This window comes from Lipotes vexillifer, unplaced genomic scaffold (genome assembly GCF_000442215.2).
Source record: "Lipotes vexillifer unplaced genomic scaffold, Lipotes_vexillifer_v1.1 scaffold1143, whole genome shotgun sequence".
NCBI classification, from domain to species: domain Eukaryota; kingdom Metazoa; phylum Chordata; class Mammalia; order Artiodactyla; family Lipotidae; genus Lipotes; species Lipotes vexillifer.
Window position 1 is genome coordinate 687,043 of NW_006770581.1, and position 10,177 is coordinate 697,219.

The window sequence follows — 10,177 nt, forward strand, 5'->3', positions numbered from 1 at the left end:
AGCTTCTCTCAATAAGTCATGGAAGTCCCTAGAGTCCCCGGGTCCTGCTCCAGTCACTTGGCAAGGTCCCTGTCTCAGTGACCACAGCCTCAGCGCCAGCATGTGGCCTCTTCCTGAGGGTCCCTCCTCTGCCTGAGGGTTTCTGTTCCTGGCATCTTGCTCTGGTCCTGTGCTCTCTGCCCATTCTCCCTTAGGAGGAAGTGGTCAGAGGACAGAGAAGGACATTTGTCCCGATCACAGCTTGAGACTCCAGGGCCCGGCTGCCCACTGCCATAGCACAGATGAAGGAGCCGGGATCTGGGAGCCCTCTGGCACAACAGGGATGGAACAAACAAACAAAAATGCCTGGGCTGCAGAGGCAGAGAACAATTCAGGTCAAGGCCAATTAAAATGGCAAAGATTGACCAGTTCACAAGTGAGGCCCCGTGGTAGGGAATGCGCTGCACTAGGTCGAATCAGCATGAGGTTCTAATAGAAAGATGAATGCAAGTCAGAAGGGCACCCGCTACCAGGTTCATGGCGGCAGGCCTGGCCCCTGCAAGGTCCTGGGGTGCAGTGGACTAGAAGAGGCAGGCTTTTCCAGAGGCAGATCTGTGGGCTGGCCCAACAGGAGATACGCCAACAGGGAGCGCTCAACTCAGGCGCCCCACCAGTTTCACTGACAGCACCAGCGGGTAGAGGGGGCAGCATTTAAGCGGGACTCTGTAGTCATCTCTGACCTCTGGCAGGCATCGCAGGGCTGGGGGAGACCAAACTCTAATGCCCACCAGGCTGGGGTGACATCTTCGCTGTACTTCCAGCCTCAGCACCAGCTCTGAATAGGTGCAACTGAAGGGGAAGGCCAGGGAACGGAAGGAAGTGGAGCCCAAACTCCCGCACTGCTGGCTAAGAATGTAAGGCCAGATGCTAGATCACAGCATGCAAATCCTGAGAAACACTAGCAGGCTGGTCCCTCCACAGCCTCTGATCACCTGAGCCATAACCTTCCCCCACGCCTGAAATGCCGGCCCTTGGAGCCTTTTCGGGGCATATGCTTTAAGAAAGAAACAAATAGCTTTATTGAAGCGTAATTTACTCCCCATAAAATTCACTGATCATAAGCGTACAATTCAATAATTTTAGTAGATTTATAAAGTTGTGCAACCATCACTGCAATACAGTTTTAGAACATCTCTATCACCCCCCAAAACTATAAATAAATAGTTATTTATAGTTAACCCCTATTCCCACCCTCAGCCCTAAGCAACTACTAATCTACTTTCTGACTCTATAAATTTCCCTTTTCGGGACGTTTCAAATAAGTGGAATCACACAATATGTAATTTTTTGCATCTGGCTTAGTTGATTTAGTACAACGTTTTTGAGGTTCACCGCTGTGGTAGCATAGATCAGCAGTTTCTTACTTTTTATTATCAAATCGTATTTCAGTGAATGAATTACTAAATTTTGTTTATCCATTCACCAGTTGATGGATATATTTAGATTGTTTCCAGCTTCTGGTGATTATGCATAAAGCAGCTATGAAAAGCTGCATGCATGTATTTGTGTGGACATATGTTTTCGTTCTCCTGGGTAGATTCCTACCAGTGAAATTGCTGGGTCATATGGTTAAGTCTATGTTTAATGTATTAAGAAATCACCAAACTGTTTCTCCAAAATGGCTACACCATTTTACATTCCCACCAGCAACGTACAGGGTTCCAGTTTCACCACAACATGGCCAACACTTGACATTGTCTATCTTTTTTATGATAGCCATTGTAGTGGGTGTTTAGTGGCACCACGTTTTGGTTTTATTCACACTTCTCTAATGACTAATCATATTGAACATATTTTCATGAACTTGCGAGCCATTTATGTATCTTCTTTAGGGAAATATCTATTCAAGTCTCTTTTGGCCATTTTTTAAAATTGAGGTATAGCTGCTGTACAATATTATGTAAGTTTCAGGTGTACAACATAGTGATTCACAATTTTTAAGGTTATACTCCATTTATAGTTATTACAAAATACTGGCTATATTCCCTGTGTTGTACCATATATCCTTGTACCTTATTTATTTTATACATAGCAATTTGTACCTCTTAATCCCCTTCCCTCTCCCCACTGGTAACTACCAGTTTGTTCTCTAAATCCGTGAGTCTGTTCCTTTTTTTATTATAGTTACTGGTTTTTTAGATTCCACGTATAAGTGATATCACACAGTATTTGTCTTTCTCTGTCTGGCTTGTTTCACTTAGCATAATACCCTCCAAGTCCATCCATGTTGCTGCAAATGGCAAAATTTCATTCTTTTTTATGGCTGAGTAGTATTCCACTGTATATATATATATATACCACATCTTCTTTATCCACTCATCTTTTGATGGACACTTAGGTTGCTTCCATATCTTGGCCATCATAAATAGTGCTGTTATGAACATAGGGGTGCATGTATCTTTTCAAATTATTGTTGTTGTTTTTTTCGAATATATACCCCGGAGTGGAACTGCTGGGTCATGAGGCAGTTCTATTTTAGTTTTTTGAGAAACCTCCACACTGTTTTCCACAGTAGCTATACCGACTTACCTCCCCACCAACAGTGTATGAGGGTTCCCTTCTCTCTACATCCTTGCCAACATTTGTTATTTGTGTTATTTTTGATTCTAGCCATTCTGACAGGTATGAGATGATATCTCATTGTGGTTTAATTTGCATTTCTCTGATGATTAATGATGCTGAGCATATTTTCATGTGCCTGTTGGCCATCTGTGTGTCTTCTTTATCCATTTTTAACTGTGTTATTTATCATGTTATTATTGAGTTGTAAGTGTTCTTTATATATTTTGTCCTAGCATCATTTGTTGAAAAGACTACACTTTCTCAACTTTTTGGAAGGACTTTGTGAGGGGTTGGTATTCTTATTTTCCTTTAATACTTGGCATGCTTCACCAGTGAAGCAAGGTGGGCCTAGGCTTCTCGTGGCTGGAAAGTTTTTAGCTAACAATTTAACTTCTGGACTTATTATAGGTTTATTCAGACTATAGCTTTCTTTTTAAATCAGTTTTGGAAATTTGTGTTTTTCTAGGAATTTTTCCATTTCGTTTATGTTGTCTAATTTGTTAGAATAAACCTGGATTATCAGGATTATAACCTTTTAACTTTTGTAGGGTTTGTAGTGATTCCTTTTTCCTTTCTTAATTTTGGTAATTGGTTATTTTCTCTCTCTCTTTTTTATTTTCACGGACAGTCTAACTTAAGGTTTGTCAAGTCCATTGATCTTTTCAAAGAACCAACTTTTGGTTTCATTGATACTTCTTTGTGTGTGTGTGTGTGTGTGTGTGTGTGTGTGTGTGTGTGTGTGTGTTTTCCATGCCATTGATTTCTGTTCTAATCTCTATTATAACCTTTCTTCTGCTTACCTTGGATTTCACTTACACTTCTTTTTCTAGTTTCTTATGGTGAAAGCTTCTATTGATTTTAGACCCTTCTTCTTGTCTGATATAGGCACTTAAAGGCCATAAATTTTTCTCTAAGCACTACTTTTGCTGCATCCTATAAGTTTTGATATGCTGTGTTTTCATTTTTATTTAATTCAGAATATTTTCTAATTTTTCTTTTGATTTCTTCTTTGACCCACATATTATTTAAAAGTATGTTGTTTGAAATTCAAAACATTTAGGAATTTCCCAGATTTCCTTCTGTCACTAATCTCTATTTAATTCTGTTGTGGTCAGAGAACAGACTTCATATGATTTCTTACATAAATAAAATACTAATTTTATAAAGATTTGTTTTATGGCCTAGCATATGGCCTATCCTGGAGAATGTGCCAAATAAACTTGAAAAGAATACACTATGCAGTCACTGGGTAGAGCATTCTTATTTGTCAGGTAAAACTGTTTCATCTTCTGTGTCCTGGTTGATTTTCTCTCTCAGTATTCTATCAATTATTTAGAGTGGAGCATTGCACGTTCCAGCTATTACTCTAGAATAATTGAAAAATTTCACCTTTTAATTTTCTGTTTCTGCTTCACGTATGTTGAGGCTCTGCTGTTTGGTCCATACAATGTGTTAAATTAACCTCATATGTTGATCTTTCATAATTATAAAACTTCCTTCTTTGTCTCCAGTAATCTTTCTTGTCTTAAAGTATGTCTTATTAACTTAGCTACCACCTCTCTTATTGTCCCTACTTGCATGGTGCATCTTTTTCTATCCTTTGGGTGCCCTCCACTCTCATCTACACATGCATGTTGTCTCAGCCAGAGATATGCTTGACCCAGCTGTGACCCAAACCTCAGGCTAGCAGAACCACTGGGCCTCCCTGCTCAACACCGCTAAGACTGCCACTTCCACTGCCAGCACTGCTGAACGTGGGCTTTGCATACTGCTCCAAGTCAAGTGAGCCCCCTTCTACCACAATAGAGAGGCTGATGGTCCTCCCAGCATTTCCTGCCTTAAAAGAATCTCCTCATCAGCCAAGCTGGGAGGGGAGAATATCAGAGCAGCCCAAGGCCAAAACTCCACAGAGTAACACTGTTCCTCTCAGCAGTTCAGCAGTTTTTCAAGTAGAAAAGCCCCTCAGGTTAATATATACCTCTGGTCTTTCCAAAGTGCTAAAATGGTTACTTTTGTCAATTTTGTTAAGATTTATAGTTGCTTTTGGGGGGAGAGGACTTGCTAATCCCCTCACTCAACCATACTCAGACATCTCTCCTGGGGACATATACACATACATTTGCACTCACGAAGGCAGGGATTTCTGTCTCTTTACTTCACTGCTGCTTCCCAAGCTCCTAGAACAGTACCTGGGAGACAGTAAGCTCTCAATAAAATAACTTTGCATTTTGATATGAGTAACAGGATTTCTGAGGCTCCCAAACTCAATAGCGGGAACACAAAGCAGGCAAGTATAGGGACTGTTGGGACTGTAAACAGGATCCCCCAGAGATAGCAAATACAATTTTTGATTGAAACTTTAACAGAGGTAATTGTACATTCACATACAGTCATAAGAAATAAAGCAGAGAGATCCTATGTACATGTTACCCATCTTTTCCGGAAGGTTTCCTAAGAAACAGCTTTCTGTTTCATTGATTTTCTCTATCACATTTGCTGCTTTCAATTTCATCAGTTCCTGCTTTGCCCTTTACTGTCTCCTTCCTTCTGTTTGCTTCAGGTTTATTTTGCTCTTTTCCTGATTGCCTGAGGTGAGACCCCAGAATGTTGATTGGAGGGCTTTCGTCTCTTCTAATGTAAGCGTTTAATACTATAAATGTCACCGTTAGCACAGCTTTAGCTGCATACCACATATTCTGTTATGTTTATTCTCATTTTTGGTCAATCCTATGTAGTTTTTATTTCCTTCTAGACTTCCTCTTTGACCCACGGATTTTTTTTTAAAGTGTGTTGTTTAATTTCCACATGGTTAGAGATTTTCTTGCTGTTGTTTTATTTCTGCTTTATGGTTTAATTCCACCGCAGTCAGAGAACACATTTTATATGATTTTAATTATTTTAAATTTGTTGGGATTTCTTTTATAATAACCCAGGATTTGGTCTAAGACAGACCATATCTTACGGTGAATGTTGCATGGGGGATGGAAAAACACGTGTTCTGCTGTTGGTGGTTGGAGTGTTTGATACATATCAATTTGGTCCTCTTGGCTGACTGTGTTGTTTAGATCTCCAAAATCCTTGCTAATTCTCTATCTAGTTGGTCTATCTACTGCTGAGAGGGGATGTCAAAGTTGCCAATTATCATTGTGGACTTATCTATTTCCTCTTTCAGCTCTTTCAGTTTTTGCTTTAGGCATTTTGTGGTCCTGCTATTTGATATGTACACATTTAGGATCTTTGTCTTCCGGGTGGATTGACCCTTTTATCATTATTTAATGTCCCTCTTTATCTCTAGTAAGTTTCTTTGCTCTGAAGTCTATTTTATCACGTATTAGTACGCCCACTCTTGAATTTTTTGGCAATGTTTGCACGGTCTATCTTTTTCCATCCTTCTATTTCAATCTTCCTATGTCACTGTGTTTGAAATGAGTTCCTTGTAAAGAGCATACATTTAGGTCATTTTTTTTTTTTAATCCACTCTGTCAGCTTCTGTCATCTGATGTATTTAAACCACTTACCTTTAAGATAAATAGTATGTCAGCAATTAAGTCTGCCATTTTATTATTTGCTTTCTGTCTGTTTTCTGCGGTTCTCATCCCTCTGTTTCTTTATGTTACTTGAACGTATTTTAGGATTCTATCTTTATTACTCTATACTGCTTTTGAATGTACTTTTCATAATCCTTTAATAATTGCTTTGAGCATTGCAATACACACATGTGACACCACAGCCCACTGGTAAAAATGTTCTATCACTTGAAGTAAAGTGTGGAAATCTCATTTCTATTTAGGTCAGTTACCCTCCTCATTTTTATGTATCATAATGCTCTTCTTGAGTATCAGATAGTTTTATAATTTTTTGTTTCAATCATCAAATATTATTTTTTAAATTCAGGAAGAAAAGAATAGTCTACTTATGCACCCATATTTCTGCTCTTTCAATTCTTCCTTCTTCCTTCTTAATGCATCAAGATATTTCCTTTTATTTCAAGAATTTCTTTGCCATTCTTTTAAGGTAGGCCTGAGAGTGAAACTGAAAATTCTTTCCGTTTCCCTTCATCTGAGAATGTCTTTATATCCCCTTCATTCCAAAGGATAGTTTTGCTGAATATAGAATTTGTGGGTGACATTTCTTTTCTTACAGTATTTGAAAAATGGGCTGCTTCTTTCTGCCCTCCACGGATTCAGCTGAAAAATGCACTGTCATTCAAATCTGTGTTTCCCTGTAGGTAATGCATTGTTTCTCTCTGGTTGCTTTTAACATATTTCTCTTTGTCTTTGTCTTTCATCATTCTCTTCTTGCTACCTTTCAGAGTCCTCCTTTGTCCGTCTCTTATATTATTTCCAGAATTGATAGTTGTGCTTACTAGCAGGGAAGAGCAGAGAGAAATTGATCTAATCCATCCTGTCCGGACCAGAAGTCTCAAATTTTTAAATACTATGAGTTTGCAATATCTACCATAACTCCATAACTATTGTTACCTGTGAGGTGTGTCCCATCAGCTAAAAGGCTAGCATCTTAGCACATGTATCACTAATGGACGCATTCTGTAGAGTAGGACATAGGACAAGCAGGCATTGGTGGAAGGGGATCAGGAGTGTTCGTGGTCAGAAGGCATCACAGTGGTTCAGTCCACCTGCCAGCTCCTTCCTAAACAGGGGAACAGTCATTCAAGAGTCAAGCCTCCTCCAGCATGTATGTTGGGCCAGCCTGAGCCACATGTTTGCTGGCCCCTCTCAGGGTGACAGTCAGAACATGAAATCTGGAAACATGCAAGTGCATGCAGAACACACATTTTAGGCCAATTTTTGAACTAATTTGCAGACGTTAAGGTAAAGATATGAATTTAACCATTTCTTGGTAACATCAAAAGAAAGTAAAATAGCAAAGAGTTTTACTTGAAAACAAGAAGAAAATATTCCTACCTGTTCTGAGGGCATTTCACCAAATAGTGTCTCACTGTGAAAAGAAAAAGAGATAGAAGATGGTAAATAAATGCTACTTTAGATATATATTCTCCAGGTATTCCTAGGAAATGTAGGTGGCCAGGTATTGCCCAAACGTTGGCACAGACCACCTCTCAGGGCTATTATACTTCTCTTTGGATGAGTACAGCAGAGCCATGGCAAGGACACCACAGTGACTTGATACTGTTCCATACCTGGATCAAGCCAGGCATGAAGCCATAAACCTCAGGCTTCCTGGTTACATAACCCCCAAAATTCATTTTTTTTGCCAAGCCAGGTTGAATTGGGTTCTAACCTAGAGTTATAGAGTCACCCAACTTCTGAGCTCTGCCTTAGTCATGTGAAAGCCTTCCTGGGGCAACTTTTCTCCACTTAGGCGCTCCTGTCTATAAAATGGGTTTTAATTCTCTGATCAAAGCTCTTCCAGGACTAAGAGGAGGTCCTGGGAAAAAAATAGCCTTTTTTTTTTTTTTTTTTTTTTTGCAATGACATCCTCCATAGTAGGTCTCCTTCAGAAAAACCGTGTTCTAGCTACAGAGGAAAAATAAGAATACCTATAGGCAGTTATCCTAGCAAGTGTCCAATCTAAGCTCATCGTTGAGTTCACCTCAAATAGAAGTAAAGCTGAAACAGCCACAGGGCCCTGGAGTTGTGTAGTAGAGTGATACATCAATGGCCCCAATGACACACATTAATATATCTATCCACATCCTTGTGTAACTCCCTCCCACACGGACTCTGAGCTTGGCCACATGATGTGCTTTGGCCAATGAAATATTAGCCAATGGGTCACAAGCAGAAGCATAAAATGCCCTGTGCTCTGAGGTTTGTGAGCGCTCTCTCTCTCTCTCTCTCTCTCTCTCCCTCTCATTGCAGGGAACTCGTCTGCTATCACATGAAGAAGCCTGGCTAGCCTACTGGAAGATGAGACCACATGAAACAGACACGAGTCATCCCAGCTGAGGCGCCGAAGGAGCCAGGCCCCAGCTGACCCACTAGCAGGCTGCAGCTGCGTGAGTGATCCAGCTGAGGCCAGAAGAACTGCTCAGCTGAGCCCAGGTCAACTTGCTGACCGGCAGAATTGTGAGCGAATAAAACAGTTGTTGTTTCAAGCTCCTACACTTGAAGTGATCTGTGATGCAAGTGACCAATGCAGGCTCCAAACCAGAATGACAGAATCAGCTTTAGAGGGGTTTTTTTGGTTTGTCTTGTCCAACCCCCTAATAGTATCTGAACTCTTTCTGCATTCCATTTACTTAATACCTACTATATGCTGGATAATTTATAGATGCAATAATAATAAAACCATAGTTCATACTTCCTGAACACTTCATATGTTCCTGGCACTATTCTAAGCTTATTATATAGATCAGTGGTCTTTAGTCTGGGGTTTGCGTACCCCTGGGCACCCTTAGGAAGAACAGTTTTAAGGACATCTGTTTCTGGATCCTCACTTTCCATGGGGTATTCTTTACTTAGAATTCATTCCCCTGGAACTTGCCTGAGGTCTGGCTGTATTCCTTTCCCTCCCTCCCTGTTACATCACCCTTTCTACTTCATGAAATCAAGGCATACCTCTTACCCATCCTGACTTGTACTACAGAGACCTGTCCTGGGGGTAAAAGCCAGTGGGCACATCAATGGCCCCAATGAATCAATAAATGATTTAAAGTATTGGTGTCAGTGTTGAGAAAGCAATGACTGGGTAAGTAAACTTTTCACTAGAGGAAAGCTTTCCAATATTTTGCTTTCAACAAGGATTGAAATATGACCTAATCCAGTCGTCAGCTGGTAGAGTATTAAAATCATTTTCGATGATAGATCATTGTGACTTTTGACATAAAACTCAGAAGCAGTTTAAAGTACTGAGTGGTGTAAGGAAACTTCATCCATTCCTGCCTATTTTTATATTGAACGAGGTATTTCAGAGCTAACATCTCTTAAAAATATAGGAATAGAAGTGATGCTGAATTCTGTTACAAATTCATACAAGAATATAGGAAGTAAAAATAAAAATCCATTTCAATAAATATACATTTCCAATCAAATTTTACTTCTTATGATTATTATTTATCTAAACTTGTATTTATGTGGTTTTGATTAATTTTATATTCATTTCTAAATCTTTACTAATTGTGCAGTATTTACTGATAACTCAATCCAGGAAAAAAATTTAGCACCTAGAGACTTGTGGAACAAGGAAATTTTTAAAATCTTACTTTAAGTTTTTATACACATACTATCTTACAGAGAAATATAATCAGTGATCAACAAAGAACTTTCAAAACAAAAACGTATGAAAATAGGATAAAATTTTGTGGGGGAAGTGGATTGAAGATAAAAATTCAAAGAGAAGAAGGGACAAAATAAAATTTCTAACAGCTGAAGTTTGTTTATGGAGTCTTTTGAAATCAACAGATGTAGTTAAATTCATGATACTTAGATGTAAAGGAAAGATTTAACCATTCCTTCTTTTTTTTTTTTGCATTACGCGGGCCTCTCACTGCTGTGGCCTCTCCCGTCGCGGAGCACAGGCTCCGGACGCGCAGGCTCAGCGGCCACGGCTCACGGGCCCAGCCACTCCGCCACATGTGGGATCCTCCCGGACC

General features: G+C 39.7%; 1 protein-coding gene across 1 annotated transcript in view; it reads right to left on the reverse strand.

Moving 5' to 3' along the window:
* The window catches only part of VSTM4 (V-set and transmembrane domain containing 4), an 84,222-nt gene that overhangs the window by 37,247 nt on the left and 36,798 nt on the right, over window positions 1-10,177 (reverse strand). The window contains exon 6 of the mRNA XM_007446243.1: window positions 7,527-7,560. Within this exon, the coding sequence (XP_007446305.1) occupies window positions 7,527-7,560 (34 nt within the window). The remainder of the gene's footprint in view (window positions 1-7,526; window positions 7,561-10,177) is intronic.